This window comes from Mastomys coucha, unplaced genomic scaffold (genome assembly GCF_008632895.1).
Source record: "Mastomys coucha isolate ucsf_1 unplaced genomic scaffold, UCSF_Mcou_1 pScaffold5, whole genome shotgun sequence".
Classification (NCBI taxonomy): domain Eukaryota; kingdom Metazoa; phylum Chordata; class Mammalia; order Rodentia; family Muridae; genus Mastomys; species Mastomys coucha.
Genome location: NW_022196911.1, coordinates 115,186,347 through 115,207,104, shown reverse-complemented (window position 1 = coordinate 115,207,104; position 20,758 = coordinate 115,186,347). Strand labels below are relative to the sequence as shown.

Sequence of the window (20,758 nt, the reverse complement as noted above, 5' to 3'; positions counted from 1 at the left end):
CCCCCTCCTTCCCCTCTCCTTCTTCCTCCCCTTCCCCCTCCTCCTATTCCCCCTTCCCCCTCCTCCTCCCACAACTCTCCCCAGGAGAAAGGGAAGGTAGCAATTCCTCCTGACTTAGAGAAGATACGGAATGTAGACTTGCCTGCCATGTGGCTCTGGCTAGCTCTCAGCCAGAGCCAAGTTCCCAGAGAGGAGCTTGAGGGAATGGGTGAATGTCCTCCACCCCCCCACACACCTTTACACAGGCTGCATCCCAAAGTGACAGAGGCCCTACGATGATTCAGCCCCCTCCTAGAATTGAGCCCCAACAGTGTATAAATTCAGCAGATCTCAGATTGCCCCACGTGTTGGCGCGTGTGCTGGTGACGAACTTAGGCTGCAAGCTTGCACCCGTATGCCACTCTGCGCACTACCCATTGTAGACAGAAGGTCTTTTAGATGAGTGGTAGGAGGCACCCGTTCTGGAGCAGGGCTGCCACTTCCTCCACAATCCAGGCAGCCCTGAACATGAAAGTGGTCTGGAGCCTCCACCGCCAGGGACAAGGCATGGGCCAGGGTCAGCAAGCTCTGTCGCTCACCGCCGCACATGCACTGTGCCGGATCTGTCTGCATTCTGGTCTGGGAATGTGGACTTCAGAAGCCAGTCCACCACAGCGTTGAGTCTCAGTGGCTGGTTCACATGTCCTTCCTGGAACACCAGCCTATAATAAACCTGGGCTCTCCACACAGCATCTGCAGCCTCAGGAAGTGAACCCTTTAGGTCCACTGGTCCACTGATGGTCATAGTGCCTCTTGATGTACAGAGGGCGGAAGCAAGTCTACTGTGAATCCATTGTGTTCTTCAATAGCATTGTCACCCATAACAGTGACAATGGGAGTAGTGACCTCCGTGACAGCCCCACAGAGGGTGAGGCTGACAGCAACTGGAGGCTGTGTGGAAGCTTGAGAGGACATAGTAGGAATTCCATCTAACCTGTGCTGAACCTCCCTTCCTCCACCTGAGACCAATATGTACTTTTCTATAGTCCTTGATGGCCAGCTGGTGAGCACTGATTTGCCAATCCCATACATGCCTCTGGCCTGTGCACATGGTCAGCACTGGACCAAGATGGCTTCCAACAAAGGACTCTGCAGGGAGCAATGCTGGTGACTGGCTCACAGCGCAGCATAGACCCTGTGGGGAGTCCATGCTTTTCTCCCTGCTGAACATCCATGTGTGGACACACAGAAGTGCCCAGCCCAGAGCCAGGGAAACCATTTGATCCTCAGCCCCTTCCCCATGTCTTGGTGGTTGATATCATGCCTTATGTCTTACTCATTTTACCTCTGAGAGCCCTTCTCACTGAAGGATGTCGCGTGCCAGTCAGATCTTCAGCTTTTAAGTGGCTGCCCTGAGCCTGCCTCACCTTGTGTCTTATGTACTTTTCTGTGGCTGTAATAAAACACTATGACCAAGACAACTTATAACATAAATGATTCCTTGGGCTTACAGCTCCAAGGCATCCATGCCTGCAGGCTCCACCATGTCTTGGAGCACAATAGAGCTTGTAGCTGGCTGTGTTTCCAGCTCTCAGAGGCTACGCATCAAGTTCTTAGGCAGTGTTTGGTGGTAGGTGCTGGCCCAGGGTCTGCTCTCCTGAGACCCTTGAACACCTACGGATGGATGATATTCCCACAATTGTGGCACAGTTGCCACAGTGTCCTATGTGGCTCCTAGCAGTATGCGCTTCAGTCTCTTGTGTGGAGTTGGTGGCTCCTAGGAAGGTGGAAGACATGGCGAGACAGGGTGCAGTAGAGAGCCCTTGGCTGGCTTCCTGAGTGGAGCTTTGTTGTGTGCGGTAGGTTTCTTCTGCTCTGAGGTTTTGAGGGGCATGTGCACTTGGAGGGATAGCAGGCAGCAAAGGTCGCAGCCACAGGCCACAGGCCACGCTATGATAGACCAGGGCTCTCCTGGCCACCCTGCCGAGGTTGGCAAGCAGCTGATCCTCGGCCCGTAGGCAGAATGTGGGAACTGTCTACATGGATGAGGACTGTGGCGAGGTACAAGGAAGGACTTTTCCTGGCAGTGAGAGTCTTCAAACACGGAGAAGGTCTGCCAGGGGAAGGAGAACGTGGGGAGCTGCTGGGCGGTGTTAAAAGTATCAGACTCTCCTGATGGGAGGAAGCCAGAGGGCAGGAGAAAGCACAGATGCGGTGCCTTCCCTCTGTCCTGAGAGCGGAGAGCTGAGGTCCCATTAAACCCCAGCCTCTGGCCTCGAGTGCCCAGGGCTGACTGGGCCTTTCCTGTCCTCAGAGTCCTATAGTTCCTTCGAAATCAACTCCACCCCATAACGAGTGATCAGAAGCTAGTCCACCACGGCATTCTGAAAAGCCCATTGCTTCTCATCTCAGGAGCCATTAGCTCCTCAGATGGTCTGGCTGGACATCACCAGCCACCCCAGCCTACCTGGTGGCCCTCTGACTAGGTCTTCAGGCATGTGACTCTATGCGTGTATACATGTTCACGTACATATGTGTATCATGTATTGCACACATGTGAATGTATATTATGCATGTGTGTGCATTCATGAGTGCATTTGGGGGTATGCATATCCATGTATGTCTATATATGTATATGCCTGTGTAACCATGCACGTGTGTGTCCTGGGCCATCCCCACCTAGGCCAACCAAGAGGATCTCGCCGAGCAGGGTCTCATCTCAGCCACTGGCTTCCCATGTTCTTCTTCTCCTGCCCCCTCTGCCTCTTTATACACCCAGCACCTCAGCCTTCTGCTCCTCCTTGCCAAGGACCATAGAGCCTGAGCCCCTTTTTGTTTTGGTGACATTGTGCGACTTTTCCTCCTTTCTGGCTCATATATGTCAAAACTTTTGTGTTAGGGAAGAAAAGCAGGGGAAGCCATGTGGGAAGTAGGTCACCTGGAAATCAACAACCTGCCTGTAATTAAATCTGCATTCTCCCTGGAAGAGCCAAAATCCAGTGGGTGGCTTCCCTCTCTCGCTCTCACTCCCACCCTTCCCTCCTCACAGGGCCAGGTTCCAAAGCGCGACTCCTCACATGAAACCTCCCAATGAAACCTCATTAGACAAACAACAAAAACATCCCACATCGGGGTGCATGCCATGTCTCAGCTCTCGTGGAGAGCGGAGGCCGAGTGCGGAGGCCCTGATTATGAACCCAGAATGGAGTGTTTGCTGTTTTTGTTTAGTGGGGCTCCCTGGCTCACGCCCTCAGCAGTTCCGTGTCCTGGATTTTAACAGTTGATTAGCAGCCTCCTTCCTCTGTGTTGGAGTTTTGATGATCCACGCTGGCCTGCTTCTCACCACCATGTCCCAAGATCCTTCTTGGCCGCTGGTTAAGCAAATAGCACCTGGGGCCTCAGGATCGGTCGTGCTTGGAAAGCGTTTATTTCACTCGGGGCAGGAATCGGGCTTAGTCGCCAAAAGGGCTCCAGCTGACAGCGCAGAGATGGAGTGAGGAGAGCTCATAAACTTACCAGCAGCAGGCAGGCAACTCTAGAAACGGGCGGGCTAACGACCTGCCAAAGACTTTGTCCCAATCCCTGTGACAATTGCTTTAGAAAGAGGGGTTTAAAGAAAAGAGACATTTCTAGAAAAAGGCAAAGTGTTAAGCTTAACTTGTATTCCCAGAAAAATCTTCACAGAGCTAATGGTGGAAAAGGTGAGGGGGCTGACATGTGACCTGCTTGTGTGCGCACAGCCGGAGCAGGGTCTGCCTGCAGGCCATTTATAAGCTCCTTACTGCCGAGAAGCTGGTCCCAGGTGTAAGGAGACTTGCTTGGCTTCATCAAAGAGCGTAGTTCTAACCGTGCGGCAAGCACCTTCTGCATCTACTGGTTCCCCGAGAGCAGCTACTTAATTATGGGGAGCTGAAGTTTTAGGGGTACTCTGAGTGTCTCTCAGTGCTGTGGTAGCAGCACCACCAGGACTTGGCACAATCATGGAGCCCAGCGTGTTCATCCTGGCAAGCCATTCCTGCAAGCCGAATGAGGGAGCCTTCGCCTGATGCAGCTGCATCTTTGCTCCAAAGTTCAAAGGGCTGAGCCAAGTGCACCAAACAGAGCACTGAGTTGATTGTGGCTTCCTTACAGGCCTGTCTGTTTGCAAAACGCATCAAATTTTGATTCACTGAATCTGGTTGGGGAAGTGTACAGACTTTGCAGTGTGAATGAGCTGGGTCTGCAGTTTAAGGTGGGCTGCACACGAACTGTGTGGCCTTGAATAGCGGTGGTTTGCGGTCTTCTCGTCTGAGTGGTGACCTCATGGCTGTGAGGATGGTGTGAGGAGGCTCAGTGATATTGTGATATGTATAGTAAAGCCTTAGGTCTGGCTTTGAGTGAAATGTTTCAGCAAAGCCTTTGCTAGGTTTGGGTCAATCAGTAGGGGTTGAGAAATTGTTTTGAGACTATTTGAACCTTGAAGAAATGTTGTTTCTCTGGAGAATCTGTACTTGGCACTACGTGAGAACTTGCAGCTGCACCAGCCTTGGCCCTAAGACACTTATGGGTGGCATTTGATCTTCCCCTAAGCCAGGTGTGATGACACACACCTGGGATACCAGCCCCTAGGAAGAGGAAGCAGGACTCTTGGGCCACACGGCAAGCCACGTCTATAAACAAACAAAAAGAAACAAATAAGTGGGCCAGACAGGTAAAGGCATGTGCCACCAAGTCTGATGCCCTGAGTTCAATTCCCGGGACCTGCCTGTTGAAAGGAGAGAATTGACTCCTGCAAGTTGTCCCTCTGACCTCCATCACATGTGTATGTGACCCCACTAGATGAATGCCATAAAAGCATTTGAAACACACAAACATTTGATCTTCCCTAAACAGCATCCTACAGAGTGTCACTGCTTCCACACATCCTCAGAGAAGTTCTTCTCCTGCTCTGCCCCCAGGATCCACTACAGCTCTTTCCCAGCCTTTCTGCCACTGCTGTCCCTCGAGCACCCCTCCCTTTATCTATCCTGTCCCTTCCCACTCCCTCCCATTTTTACTTGGCAAATTACACCCTGGTCCTCCCTGCCTGCTCAGTGGGTGCTGTCAGGCCCTGGCAGGTTCAGGAGCCAGCAGCAGGGGGCAAAGACACTTGCAAAGAGGAACTAATAGGAAATGAAATAGCTTTTCTCCTCCGAAGACCCCTCCCTGCTCTGCCGGTAGACCCACCCCTTGCGGCGTGAATTGTTTCCAATCCAATCTCGTGTTTATTGAAGTTCCCTCCAGGGTAAGCTCGAGAGACGTCTCCCCCAGCTTCGTAGAGTGGCCTTATTTACCAGAATCCCCTTGGCGTGCCATTTAAGCATCTCCATTAACATTTCCTGCGTCTTGCTCATTGCAAGCATGGGCCCTGGGAGACCTCCAGGGTGGCGGCACAGCGGCGGCCTGCAGAAACGCGGGGCTGATTTTAATTGGTATGAAACTGCCGCTGTCGACCACAGAGGGGTCCCTTTCCTTGAGTAATGACCTGGAATTTGATCACGGGGTTTTTTTGTGAGTTTGTAAGACTGGAAGTGTAGCTGCGTGAGATCAGAGCAAGAGCTGGCCACACACTTATCAGGTTGTGGCCCATGCTGAACCTAGCCATAAAAGACCCAGCAGATTTGGGGCTGCTGGCTGAGGGGGCACTACTGAGCCAGTTTCCAGCAGCTGCTTGTTGCTCTAGACTTGATTGTGTGAGTTCTGCAGGGAGGATGGGAGATCCAGGGCCCTTCAGGGAGCCTCCTGTGACAGACAGTCCCTCAGCAGAGGACCTCAGGATGCTCATGCCCACACCCATGTGCCCCATTCTCCCAGGGTGGAGAAAGAGTCACTTTGCAAGAGTGCTGGAGTTCTCATGAACTTGAAGGCCTCTGCTTGACAAGGAGAAGCAACGGAGACTCCACCCCAGCACTCTCTAGTGTCCTGGGTAAAGTGGGGTGGGGGAGCCCAGAGGACTGAAGCCTGGGTCTCCTACATGGAAGATGGCAGAGAGGCTCCTGGATGCCAGAACGGTCTTGGTCTAGAGACTACCTTTTGGAACAGGCAGAGGCCTTCTTAGGCAGAAGGTATCTGATTCCTCCCCAGATCGCACGGTCACAGCCCCCCTTGAGGTGCTGAACCACCGGACTGACAGCCAGAAAGAGAGAGACAGAGACAGAGACAGAGACAGAGACAGACATGGAGAGACTATGCTTTCCTTACATGAATGATAGAGGACATGGTTATGTTCCTTTCAAGGCCAATCTCGCGATGCCTGTCTATAACTTGCTCCTTGCGTTGGGTGTGATGCTTTGAGCTGTGCCTGGCCAGGCAGATGTGTCTTAGGCCTGCAGCTCAGCAGACCACCTTAGAAGCCTGCAGTCATCCTCCACCCACTCTTTCACTGGCAAGCTGTTTGGTTCTTGTTGCCTGTGACTCTTTTAAAGATTGGCTGGGTGAGGTGCTTGGCTCCCTGGACACCACAGATTGCAATAGTCAGGACAAGTCTACCCAAGTGTGCACAGGCCTGTTCTATAAACAATATAGAGCATTATGGGCATTGCATCCGTCCATAAGGAGCCTGGTGAGGGTTCGCATCCGTCCATAAGGAGCCTGGTGAGGGTTCGCATCCGTCCATAAGGAGCCTGGTGAGGGTTCGCATCTGTCCAATAGGAGCCTGGTGAGGGTTCGCATCCGTCCAATAAGAGCCTGGTGAGGGTTCGCATCTATCCAATAGGAGCCTGGTGAGGGTTCGCATCCATTCAATAGGAGCCTGGTGAGAGTTCACATCCGTCCATGAGGAGCCTGGTGAGGGTTCGCATCCATCCAATAGGAGCCTGGTGAGGGTTCACAGTCTGTCTTCTGGGAGCTAGGGAGATTCCAGTGGAGAAGGTAGTGGCTATGCAGCATGAGGGCCCAGGTTCAGACTCCCAGCACCCACATAAAAAGCTGGTGATAGGGGTGCATGCCTGCAATCCCAGTGCTAGAAGAAGCAGACAAGAAAATTCCAGGAATTCACTCTTCATTCAGTTTATCCAAATACAGGGACGCTCCAGGTTCAGTACGAGAGAGCAATAGACAGAGGCACTCGGGGCCACCTCTGGCCCTACTGTGCACTCTCAGGAAAGTGAATCCACGTATTCTGCACACATCCAAACCCCCTCACACACCAAATGAATAAATAAAAACATAAATGAACCCTTAATTTAGGTAAATAGATGAATTATATGGAAGGAGGGGGCAGATGATTCGGTGAGCAAGGGACTTGCCGGAAGCCCGGCCAGAAACCTGAGTCTGCTTCCCAGGCCCCATGTTTTGGAAGGAGGGAACTGACCCCTGCAAGCTGTCCCCTGACCTCCATATACGTGCTATGGCACACCCATGTCCATACCCACAACCACACACAAGAAATAAGATGTAATGAAGATGAACACAGGCACACATATGAGAGTGTGGGTAGGTTTTGTGTGAACATTATACTGCTATAGCTTAGGGTCTCGCGCGTCGTCAGATTCTGATAGCCCCGAAGGACCTGGAGTCAATCCCACACCAAGAATTAAGGGTACCCAGCTTTGCACGTGACTGCTCCAGTGTGTGAGAGGATGGGCAGGGTTTACTGCCAAGGCGTGTGTGGTATGGTGGGCTCAGGAAGTTGACAGCAAGCTTTGCTCTCCAGGTTTCAGAAGCGCTACTGCCCTGCTACAAGCAACCTTGCTAGGAGGCCTAGACACTGTTCCCACCCCCGCCCACATCCCTGAAGAAGCCAGAGCTCTGGATAAGTGATGTAGACTGCAGACCTGGCCTCCTGTGGCTCATGGTGCTTAGCATTCAGTGTCCTTATCCTGCCTTCCTAGCAGGAAGAGACAGGACGCCCGCCTGCCTCCCACCTCCTCTTCTCGTCCTCAAGGCTGTCCCCGGACCCTCTGAGAACTGTAGAGGATCTCTATCCAGTCTCCTACATCCAGACAAGACAGCACTGGCTGTAGCCTAGGATGGCTGCCAGGGCCTGCCAGGAGTCTTTGGGGTGAGGATCCAGGGTAGGCTGCTGGGTAATATATAACTGAGTGAAGCTTGCTACATGGATTCCCACACACTAAACTCTAAGGCTCTGTGGCAGGGCCCGTGCCTGGGAAGATTCTATTCCTGGACACACCTGGCCCGGCACTATGCTAAGCAGGCCCTTGGGGACAGCACCAGTCTCACCCTGCTGTCCTACCCTGTGACAGCCAGTGTGGTCACGTGAGAACCCTATGAGTTTTAGAAGTTTTAGGTTCATGGGAGTTAGCTGTAGCAAACTGGCCAGTGCCAGCAAGAGTAAGGTGACGAAGTCATCCAAGTACAGGTTGTGTGTTTTGGGGTGTACCCCCCAGTGTTCTCTGCTGAAATTGCCCCCTGGGACCACTGTGATGACTGTCATCAAGTCACACCGTGGAGGCTACAGGGCAGTCAGCCCCTTCCCCCTGTCTTCACCTACACTCTGCCCGGGGAGGCCTCCAGGGTGCAGGGGCAGTTTATTGGGCCAATAAAATTTCAAGTACACAAGTGTAAGATACCTCTGGGGTTTGTCTCCTTCCTACATACAGGAGCCAAAGCTTTCCCAGCCTGAGCCCTGAGTGCCTCTGCTTTGTAGAAAAGGTGGGTTAAAGATAGCCTGCCATCTCCCTGTGCCCCCATCCAAGGAAGGCGCCTGTCACCTGAGAGCGAGCTGTGCTATCTGCATGAACCTTGTGACAGTGTTCTGTTCTGTCCTGGCATCCTGACTTAGACACTCATGGAGAGAGACTCTGGCTTTTCCTTGCGCAGCTGGACCATGCCTCCCCTCCTCCTGCACCTGCTATGAACAGGCCGCACACTATGCTCATTCTGTCCAGTAGACCCTCTTGCACTCTCCTGACTCCTTTGTAGCCCCGCCCTCTTCTTTGGCTCTTGGGTCTTCCCCAGAATGCCTAATTCCCAGAGGCTCTGCCTCACCTTGGTACCCACAGCCCTGAGAACGGATCCTGAACCCAATCAGCCCCAGTACCAGACCGGGTGTCTCTGCTTTGCAACGATTAGCATTGTTAATTGAGAAGCAATGGGACAAGGGCCAGGGCCAGAGCAGGGCTGGTGACAGCACAGGGAGCCCAGTGCAGAGGGGATGGGTTTGGGAGTCAGACAGTTCAGGCCGAGCGTCCTTACTGTAGCCTTGCCCGCTGCCAGAAAGTCAGGATGGCTAGCCGGTTCCAGACTTGAGGCTGTATCCCTGAGTCCATTCTGGAAGAGGCTTCGACAGTGAATAGAAGCAACGGGAGCCACTGGCCAGCCAGATGGGCAGATAGACCGGTGACTGATCTGATAGCTCTCAGGAAAAGGTTCAGAAAGGCAGTCTGGCTCAGTGGGAGCTGCCAGCCCAGCCTCAAGTCAAACCCACTTCCCTCTTCACCCTCAAATGCCTGGCTGCCTCAGGATGTAGACCTGAGACTCATCTCCCATGACGGAAACCGGTCATAGATGCCAAATCAATCAAGGAAAACCTAGATTATGTTGGGGTGCATGGCGGAGACTCTGCCAGGTGGATGCAAAAGCTGACCGTCAAATGTTCCATAGCCCCTGGGTCTGACCAGATGAGCCAGGCAGTGAGTGACTATAAAAGCGCGCCGCCCCACTGTGATTTATAAATAGGGACGGTTAACTTTCATGAGGTTGTGGAAGCCGAGGCCGCATGAGGGTGGCTCGTCACTCTGTCTAGGATGACAGAGCACAATTCCTCCACAGAGAGCTTCAGACATGGGCAGATGCTGTGAGGAATGTGGGGGTGGGGTGAAGGGAGGTTCTTAGTTCAGAACCTATTGAGGGCCACAGTGGCATTGCTGTGTGGCCCTCAACAGGCGGGAAAGGGCAGCCACTGGGGAGATTCTCTCAGGAATATGGGAATGCTGGAGAAGAAGAGGAGCAGGAATACAGGACCCAGATGGGGAAAGGGCAGCAGGTCTGGGAATAGCCTGCTCCAGGAACATGACTAGGGGTCTGTGCAGGCTGCAGGCGCCAGGGTATGGAGGCTTGCACAGACAGAAAGGTGGAGAAGGTTGGAAGTTGGGAGTCATGAAGGAGGGGCGTGGAGACTCTGAAGAACCTGGATCCTCCGGGAGAGGGACTCAATTGGAAGCCTTGAAGGCACTACAAAGATGCCAAGAGACTCACCCCTCTTTTTGCATGTGTACATGGTACCTTGGAGGGGGCACATATGCACACGCATCATCATGTGTGTGGAGGTCAAAGGTCGACATTCAGAATCTGAGGACAACCATGCTGTTCGTTCTTGAGCATACGTGAGAACACATGTATGCATTCACCATGTGTTGAGTGCTGCTGCATGTGGGTGTTATTCTAGGCTCTGAACACTTGGGGTCACCTGGTGCGTTGTTAGGAAGCTGTCAGCTTCAGGTTCCATGGGTGATGCTAACCTAACGACATGGGCCATGAGATGACAGGGGAGACAAGCCAGAGGCAGACTTCAGAGGACTCTCTGAGCGGACACCTGAATGAGGATGGAGACACTGCCAAGCCTTTGGAGGTCTCAGGAAAGAGCCTCGAGAGGCGGGGCAGTATGTGCAAAGGCCCTGAGGTCAGGTTGTCCTGTCAGGCCAGGTGAGGTGGTGCAGGTAGGGTAAGAAATGCTCAAGAGGCGGGGCAAGGAAGAGTCCACAATTTGGATGAGGCTGTTTGTTATGCAAAAGCCCTTTCCACTTTCAAGCGTCTAACCCGCAAGCGGCTTCTTTAAGAATGTCGGATCTGGACTGCTCTAGTGAGGTGCCACGGTCACATTGATGTCAACATTTGCTTCTTGGGATTACAGAGACTGGAAATCCAAGTTCAAGGTTATGGGCAGACCTTGCATCAAGCTGCTTGTAACATGCAGGAGAGGGGAGGTTGCTTAAAGGGTCCTAACCCCACACAAAGGGGCCACCCTCGCAGCGAACCCCACACAAAGGGGCCACCCTCGCAGTGAACCGTCTGTGAGGCCCCTCCCCGAATGCTCTCAAGTTGGACATTGGGAATTCTTCATGCGGCTTTGGTGGGAACTTGCCAAGTACAGACCAGAGAAGGCCTGAATCTACCCATTGTAGACACAGTCCAGTAGAGAGACATGATCCCAGGGCCTCTGGACTTCGCCTTACGCTCTGACGTCTGGCTGAGAGCCATTGCAAGAAGCACCACATTATAAGTTGTGAGAGATGGCTCAGTCTGAGGGATGTCTGTGACTAGTTGGAGGGGATTCTGGCTGGTTTAGATGGAAGGGCATGCTGGCTGGGCTCCAAGGCATCGCTGAAGGCCTGTTAGTCTCTTGGGGTGTGATGTTACCACTGAGGTTGGGCCCAGTGCTTAGTGGGAAGGATGCTGAGGGAATGGCCTCAGGAGAGCTGTGCTGGCTGGGAAGGAAAACGGATCCCTCGTGGGAGACAGGTCAGAGAGGCCATCCATTGATAGTCCTCCTTTGTCAGTCAGTCTAGTCCTATCCCGTTGTGACCCACTGGCACCCCCCCATCCAAGACATCTTCTCACCTTGGAGGTGTCACCTTCGACTTCCAGAGGCATGGCTGACCAGCAAGCACCTGGTTACACACACACACACACACACACACACACACAATTTCCTCATTCACGGCATTCAGAAGACACAGTTCCCAGTGCACTGTGGTATTTTAAATCAAGAACACAGGACTATAAGCATCTTATGTCTCCCAGGTATCAGAGGAGATCAGAAATTATACCATTCTCTTGTTTTTCTTTTCAATTGCAGTGTGACATCAGAAGAACCAAGGGGAATTCTGCCGGCCTCCCCAGAGCTGGCCCACAGGCCTCCTTGGCGGGAACCTGTCCAAGGAGTGGCCAGTTCTACAAACAGGTATGTGCCGCTTTCTACTACTTTACCACATCTGGTTCTCGGTGGCCCAAGGTGGCCCATGTGGGCGGGGAGGGAGAACAAGTAATATGAGAATAGGGGTCAACAGAGGGGAGCCACGCTCTGCCCAAAGCGGTGTCCCTACTGTCCCCACCACATGGATCCAAACCACCCCTCCCCCGTGTTGTTCACCTGCGTTTACCCCTCCCCTCACTAAAATGCAAATCAGCATGTGCATAATAGATAATTAATAGACTGATCAGCCAGCAAGGGAGGTAAGTAGATAAATAATTTTAATTATCCTTGGGTTGCTCATAAATTCCCTCACTGCCTTTTTATTAAACTCTGTTTACAAGACTCATTTATATTCCGTGTCACTGTGCCAAACCCTCCCCGTCCTCTTCCTCCCCAGCTCCCTCCAGGTCTGACCTAGGGTGGAATCACACTATGTGACCACAGTTCTGCTCCTCGCAGGGCCCAGGTCTCAGGCGCAGGTAGAAGGAAGCTTGCCCAAGTGTCCAGGCGGGACAGCAGGAGACAGGATGGATGCAGCCCAGCCTGGGAGTTCCCAGCCTCACTCCCCAGTGTAGCTTGGGCCAGCTGGGAACCCTGCTTACACTTGGCACCTGGCTGTGGCTATGAACTCATTCTTTTCCCCAGGGATGCCCTTGGCCTATGAATAGCCCTGGCCGAGGTTTCCTCAATGCTCTGATTGCCAGGAGAGAAAGCGGGTTAATAAATACAAAGCGAAGCTCCTGTAGAGGGCCAGGGACAGACTCTCCCAGGCTGTCAAAGAGGTGTGGCTGATGGTGGCCCCAGGAAGTTGAGGGTGCCTGGGAAACCAAGCCATTCCTCCTTCTCCAGCCTGATACCCCAGCCCCGGTGAGTAGCTCTTGGGACCCATGGTGGCAAATATGTGCCAGGTTTCCATGGAGCTCAGAGTCAAAGATGTGCCAAGGGGAGGCTGGCTCATGTGGGACCATGTTGTGAGGAGGAGAATCTTTCCTTGGGAACCTTTCCCATGTACTCTTTCCATCTCTCGAGTTCATGAGTGTGGCGTCTCCTCATCGGGATGGAGGAAGTTGCTTAGGGTGGCCCCAGCCAGGTTCGCTCTGGTCCTATCCACTCCTATGGTCAGGGTAATTTGGATTGAGTTGATGGTCAGGAATAATAGTGAGGAGGGAGCAGAGGGCCAGGAGCTGAGCAAGGGCCAGGCAAATATACTCTGAATTCAGGTATGTCTAAGGCTGCGCTGTTTGCAATAATTCTCGTAACCAGCTGAGCATCATGATCTGGGAATGTGTTCCTGTCAAAGTTGTTGGGCACAGAGCACAGGCTACCCCAGAGAGGTGTCAGTCCAAGGTGCTGTGCACAGAGTACAGGCTGCCCCAGCGAGGTCTCATCTCTTCACGCCTATGCTCCAGTCAAGGGGATGTCACGCATCTGTGTCTTGCAAGCTGATGCTCATGATGTTTTGTGCATAGATGCTCTCCCTGTGGTCAGCAAGGTCATGGTAGCCCAGCTCATGACTGACAGAGCAGAGCTCACACCTGGGCTACCTAGTCCCAGAGTCTCTCTCCTGAAGCTACCATTTCAGAGTGCCAGGCAGAGCATGAAGCTGTGTCACTCAGAGCCTTCCTAGATTTTGCTCTTGGAAATGAAGTCAGGCTGTGGATATGGTCACTTTGAAGAAACGGGGCCCTGGCTGAGCTTTTGGAGGGTAATTCTTGATGGTAAGATCCAGGTGTCTTCCAGTTGCTGATCTACGCAGCCTCTGCTTGGGGCTGGAGGCCTGCTTCTGCAGCAGATACGCACTGGATGCTTAACTGGGACTGCCTATGCAGTCTCTGCTTATTCGTCTTGCCTCCTTGGAGCGAGGCTGTTTGCCCCAGGCAGTGGGAATGCAAGCTGAGCAAATGCAAGGGCCTTTTAAGACCCACTCGGTAGACTTAAAGTCTGAAATATGACTCACTGGAGGTTCCCTGCCCTTTGAAGAGTTTGTTTAGTTCAGAGCTTTGCGGTCTGCCCTGGGCCTTGCCTGGCCCATACAAACTGAGAAGGAAGCAATGCCAGAGAGAGGAGGACGAGGTCCAGGGAGGCATTTTGAACACCTCTTCCTGTGTTAAGAATCATGCTGCCTGGCCACCACGCCCACCTTAGCTGGGGTCTATCTGGATCACACCTCTTAGGAGGATTGACCCCAGCCATTCCCTAAAGAGCAGCTGCAGAGCTCAGCTTGCTGAAACCCAAACCAAGCAGCACTGAGGACCTCATTCCATCGAGATAGCCTCCCTGTTTCCTAATCTGTCTCTGTTCTGTGGAGTTCGGTGGGTGACAAGAGAACAAAAAGAACAATAAATCAATATAGGCTCAGACTGGTCCCTGGGTTCCACTACTCATGATGGCTGGAATGGCAGGGTCTGGACTGGTCTAGCTTCCCCCACCCCAGCATACACTGACTGACAAGAGCCCTATACAAGTTCCTGCCTCATGTGTCTGAACCATCAGATCCACAGTAGGAAGGGCTGACAGCTGGTTGATGAGAAGCAGCTGGAGTGCTGCTTCCTGCCCTGGCAGAGCCACTGCCTTTCCCAAACAGTGTCTGAGAGCAGAACTGTGCCGGGCTGTCCCCTGTCCCCTGAGACTAAGGGCTCTGGATAGTGCCACGGAGTGACTCTGTGACCCAACCACAGGCGTGGCAAAGAGTTTAACTCTTATGTAGATGTGAGTAAGAGAGCAGGCAGGATTTTGTTCCAGATCATAGTTCCCACCGTAGGCAACTCCTGGTTGTCACCGAGTATCATCAGCACCCCAGGAACCATAGAGTGTAACCAAGAGTCAGGCCTTCGGTGCATATCCCTCCTTCTCTCCTTACGATGACCTTAAACCAGCCCTCCCCGAGTCTGGAAATCTGGAGACCTCTGACATGATTACTATCTCTTTTTATTCTAATTATTGTCTTTTTTTCTCATTTCTTAAGTGTGTGTGTGTGTGTGTGTGTGTGTGTGTGTGTGTGTGTGTAGTTAGGTGTCTGCACATGAGTGCAGATGCCCACAGTGTCAGATCCCCTGGAGCTGGAGTTATTGGCAGTCATGAGCCTACATGGATGATGAGAATCAAAGTTGCGACTACTACAAGGGCAGTCATGCTCTACTGCCGAACCACATCTTCAGTCCTGAGGATTATCATCTCTTTAAATGAGAGTTAACTCTTTGCATGTTTTCACTACAACACAAGGAAAAAAATAACTGAGGTTCTTCTTAGAAAATGTAGACAAGTGTAGCAGGCTGTCACCCCCTGTCCTGCCCAGGCACTTTCTCTCCTTCCGAGCTCTTGAGACATCTCCTAACGGCATATTCCCGCCCTCACTTTCTCACCTTCCGAGCTCTTGAGACATCTCCTAACAGCATATTCCCGCCCTCTATCTTGTCTTTGCTTGACAGCTCCTTGGTGGTCCCTTCTGTTATTTTGTTGCCCAGAAGTGCTATCTTGTAGTCAATCCTTCCACGCCTGTTTTAAAGTACACAGGCAGGTGTCAGACACTGACCTTGTCCAAATTCTATGCCATATTTTGTTTTGTTTTTTTTTCCAGACAGGGTTTCTCTGAGTATCCTGAAACTTGCTCTATAGACCAAGGTGGCCTCTAATTCAGAGATCTGCCTGCCTCTGCCCCCCAAAGTGCTGGGATTAAAGGTGTGTGTCACCACTGGCAAGCTCTGTGTCACATTTTAAAAGATTAGATGGTGCTTTTATTTTCAAACAGGAACTAGGAGATGGCTGTTCACAATTAAAAGCAGTCTGTGGATATATAAAATTCTAATTATTTGAAGAGCAGACTCCTGGTACTAAAGCTCACAAGGTTCCCAAGATGCTGCGTGAGGTATGTTCATACACACTAACATACATACATGCTAACGCATGCACACACGTGCAAGCACGGTTCACACATAGGTATACATTCACTCGCTTGCCTCCATGTGTACCTACATACACTCTCAGATACACATGTGCATACACGTAGGCCTTTACACACAGGTACATACAACTACATGCATGCAGACATAGCCAGACATATATTCACACGGGTGCCCAAACACAATGTTTAGCAACATGTCCCCATAGTCAGCTGAAGGGGATGTTAATTGAATTCTTCCTTAATCACATCTTTGTATCGGGAAGTCTGCTTCTGGCAACTATTCCCAGGGAATGAGCAGTCATTTCCTTTTCAGAGATAAAGGGAAATAGATGTTGATGAGGTTTCTGGGCAGGTCAGTGGCCCTGGCCCATGTGACTTATTATCTAATGAGAAAGACAGGAAACCCTCAGAAGAGACCATTGACTGAAACACCCAATCCCAAGAGTCTATCTTAGTGTCTGTGAGCTTTGCATTTGGTGGGATGTAACTAACTGTGTTACCATCCAGAGAGTGATGAGTGACATCATCAGCTCTCAGTAACAACATCTATCCCCAAGTCCTGCTGAAAGCCCCCAGTGTAGAAACGGGGATGGGAGTGGGGAGGGGACAGAAACCCCTGCCTCTAGAGGATGCTCCCCACGTGAAGTCGCAGTGCATGTCTGTGGAGCCACATCCTCTGCAGACGGTGGCAGCCAGGTTTCTGCTGTGTTTACATTCAGTTGTGGGTATATGTGTCTTACGCATAATTTGCTGAATTGAAATTCCTGCAGCATAGACGTGAACCTCCCACTCAGTTCGGGTCACTACAACTGACACATTTACTCCAGGGGAGCCTCCAGTCCCGGTGTAATGCAAATTGATCTTTAGTGCAACCTTGTTTTAAAAGTGGCCCCCACTGTCACCAGCCTTTTCCCCTTGTCACTGTGTACTTTGCAAGCCAGAGAGTGACCTCTGTGGCACAGGAAGCCCAGAATTCAGTGGGAGGTCTTTCTTTCTACTTTCACACACCAGCATCTGAGGGTTGCAGAGACCACCAAGGCAAACCCGACTTGATGCTGACCCAGCATCTTATTTGGTCACCTGGCCTTGGTTTCTCGTGTGTAACACCGAACATTGGCACATTTCTAAGGCTGAAGTTAGTTACCGAGTCCAGGGCAACCCGGTGGATACACGGGCTTTTTAATTATTGTTTTTACCTGTGATCAACTCCACCCAGCAGCCTGGGCAGTTGCTGTTTTCAGCATTAACAAACTTCCACTGTCGTGTGGTCACCTCCACGGTCACGTGGCAACCTCCATGGTTCACCTCCAGAACCTTCGTGTTCCACAGAAGTGAAACTTTCCCCATTAAATACCAATCCCTGTCTTCCCCTCATCCCATCCTTGGCAGTCATCTATGTTCTGCCTCTCTAGAATCTTCTGGAAGCAGATCAGATGGTGTGAGCAGCATATGTCAGATTTCTCCCTTTCAGTGGTAGATAATATTCCACCTTAATAGTGGTGTCCAGCCTGAAGCCCAGCAGCCAATCAATGCAGCCCAATACAGCATCATAAATTTACTTAAAACATTGAGATCTTTTAGCATGTGTGTGAATAGCATGAACATGTGAGTGCAAGTGCAATGTATATTGTGTGTATTATATGATTGTATGTATTGTGTGTATTATGTGTATTGTGTGTATTGTGTGTATTATGTGTATTTTGTGTATTATGTGTATTGTGTGTATTGTGTGTATTATGTGTGTGGAGGTCCAACACTTCATCACTCCTCATTCTTTTAGGCAGAGTCTTTCTTTGATCCGCGAACTCACCCACACGGCTAATTTAACTAGCCAGCTTGCTCCAGGGGTCTAACCCTAATTCTGTTCTTCTAGCAATTAAACTACACCTCGACCACCACATCTACCCAGTGCTTAGGTGGGTTCTGAAGATCTGAACTCCAATCCTCACACTTGTGTGGCAAGGGCTCCACATCCCCAGCTAGAGATTCTTTGGTATGAAGTTTATAACTGACATCACACCAAAGTGCCACACAAAGCAAACATATGTATACTGTCACAGTCTGTGGACCACAGGTTGGACACTCCTGATTCATCCCTTCTCCTGCTGATAAATGTGAACTGCCCCACCCCCAACCGTGAAGAGAAAGGCTATCAGGCATAAATCTTGTTTTATTCATCCACCTGGACTTGCTGAAATCAGCTATCTGGAAACTTGTTCTCTGGGGAGGCACATTGCTGCTCTGTACCCCTTGCATCAAGCCTGTCCTCATCGACTGGTCTGTGGGTGCCTCGTGATGGGCCTATGGCATCTCTGAACATCCTCCTGTCAGGACATACTGGTAACTGTCATCTTTCCCCAGAGCCTAGTAATGGTGGCCTGGTGACCAGAAAGACACCTAGAGAGCTGACCATAGCACAATCATCCCTGTGGTCTTTGAGGGAGACACCATCCCCTCATCAGGCAGAGCCCGGTTGCTGTCTGCTCCCTCCAGGGTTGGTTCTGTGGATGCACTTCTCTCCCTGTCTTCAGACTGTCATAGGAGCAGAGACTCTCTTTCCTCCAGGATGTCTGCATTTATCTCGTTGTTATGAAGAAAGGAAAGCCACGTTTGTTAGAAATCCGGCCTGTGGATCAGCAGAGTGACTTATGTCTTCTCCTTGGACAGAGGTTTCCTTTCTCATTGTTCCCAGCTCTGCTGGGTCTCAGAGCTCCCCTCCCCTCCCCGCCCCCAGAGCAGCACCGAGCCTATTGGGGACTGCATCCATATCTTACGCTGCCTTAACAGAGTTCTCCACCTGGGTGGCTCAAACAGCAGACATTTATTTTTCTCCATTTTGCAGGCTAGAAGCCCAAGATGGAGGTGTCAGCAGGGTTGGCTCCCTCTGAGGCTGGATAAATAAAAATCTGTGTGCAGCCTTGAAGTGGCTGCTGAGCAGATATTGGGAGTGAGCGGGAGTCTCTCTCCTTAGTCCTTTGCTTGTGTGCTCGTGCGGCTGGTGTCAGTGTGTGTCCAAGCTGTCATAGCTTCTCTTGGCACTGGGTCAAGCCCACTGCATCTGACCTCATTTTAACTCGGTCACCTATTTAAAGACCCTTTTCTCCAAATAGAGTCCTCCTGTGAAGTGCTGGCGTTAGGACTGGCCCACAGCTGTGGCAGTTCTGTCAGAGCCTGTGCACTCAGTGCCGAGCATCCTTGGAGGTCTACCTTGTAGAATGGTCCCCTGAACTACATGTGGCTTTTTATGTCTGGGTTCCTCTCTCACGTCAGCCTGTGCTCCTGGGTTCTGCAGCCTCTGAGGCCTAGAGATGGACAGTACCTGCTTCCAGAAAAAGGTCTCAGGTTAAGATGTCTGCCTCTCCCTCACCTGGAGCCCCTCGTCAGCCTGGATCTTGGGCACAGATCGTGTCCCTTAGATATGGCCACCAATGTGGGGACAGTGTGCTTACTTCTGTAAGTTTGGTGAATGTGCATACCATGAGCCTCCAGCTTCTCCCACTTTGAGGAAAACCACTCACCCTCCCACCCCTGGGTACTCGAGTATGGGCAGTGGGATGAAGAGATGGCTGACGCTGAATGCTGAGCACACAAAGTGATTGATTTGTGAGCATCCAGGAACAGAGGAACCAGCAATGAGCGAGCACCTTAGGCTCTGAGCTGGCAACTTCTGATGGCTTAGGTCTGAGGTGGATTCTTCAACTGGATGGTAGTGTGGGTCTGTTCCACGAATGTACCTCATTCTGGGGAGGATTGACATAGCAACCGAGTGACAGCTGAGCTATCTCAGTACCAAGGGAAAACTGGCATTGACCACTGAGTTCTGCCTGCTCTGTGTCCTACCTGCAAACCCTTGTCAGCACAAAGGGTCCCACCCTCAGATATTCAAGCCACAAGTCATTACCCCAGGGACCAGTCCCCCAAATTCCACCTCCTGCTCCTCTGCCTAGGGACACACTAGCAAATGCAGCATTCCTGAACTCTCTTCCATTGAAAGAGCAGTTAGGAGAGGCAACTCAAGCCCATCTTTGCTTACAGCTGGTCCTCAGTATGCTGCCCCTTTATGCAGAGCTGGCTCCTCCCTGCAGGGTATTGCTTGATGGTGTCCTATCAAGGCAGTGGCCGAGGCCCATAGGGACCTTTGCTTCCAAAGTCATTCTCATTGTTCCTGGAATTGCATAGGGTGAGCTTCTGTTCACTTTCCAGTGTGTGTGTGTGTGTGTGTGTGTGTGTGTGTGTGTGTGTGTGTGTTGGTGTGTCAGGCTGCCAGACCCTAACTTGCTATGTAACTACCTGATAACAACCTCTCCCCAAAGCCTCATGAGCAAGCACAGCCGAGCACAGATGTCCCCCGGCCCCCCTTCTCCAGGCAGAGGCTTCATTTCCTACTCCAGAGGCTGGAGTTACCCAATCTGCTCCTGTCTGCTCCTGCAGTGGCCTGACTCCTAGGCAACCCCCAATGTTCTATAGGCTGTTTGCTTAACTGTAAATGAAAAGAGACGCAGACCTGGCTTCATATCCCCACAGTGGATAATTTCTATCCTGTCCTGCAGCTGTCCTGCTCCGTGACTACTCCTGGGTTGGCTTCAGGGCCCTGGGATTGCTGGGGTGATAAGGAAGGGTCCCGGGGATGCTGTAAAGATGGCTCTGGAGGCTCACCTTACCAAGGAAAGAGCCCCACACACAGATCACCCCCTTTGGAATTTCCTGCAACGCCACCCCTCTACTCCTAGCTGCTTGGGGAAGAGGGGCCTCTGCTCTGGGGAGGGAGGCAGTAGCTCTGGGAACCCTAAGGAGACAGACAGACAAACAGAGTAAGACGCTGGCCAAGAAAAGAAGAAAAACAAAAAGGCTGCTGGGGAGGAAAAGGGAGGAGAGCAAAAAGAAAGAGGGAAAGAGAGGGAGAGAGAGGTGGAGGGAGAGAGGGAGAGGTGGAGGGAGAGAGGGAGAGGTGGAGGGAGAGAGGGAGAGAGGGAGAAGTGGAGGGA

The 20,758-nt window shown here is 51.7% G+C and overlaps 1 protein-coding gene across 12 annotated transcripts in view; it reads left to right on the top strand.

Moving 5' to 3' along the window:
- Positions 1 to 20,758, top strand: part of Rbfox3 (RNA binding fox-1 homolog 3) — a 436,622-nt gene that overhangs the window by 232,872 nt on the left and 182,992 nt on the right. For all 12 annotated transcript variants that reach the window (XM_031355193.1, XM_031355192.1, XM_031355195.1 and 9 more), the window contains one exon: positions 11,756 to 11,860. Coding sequence is in view for 7 of the 12 variants with exons in the window: in XM_031355184.1 (XP_031211044.1) it covers positions 11,756 to 11,860 (105 nt within the window). In the remaining 5 variants the exon portion in view is untranslated. The remainder of the gene's footprint in view (positions 1 to 11,755; positions 11,861 to 20,758) is intronic.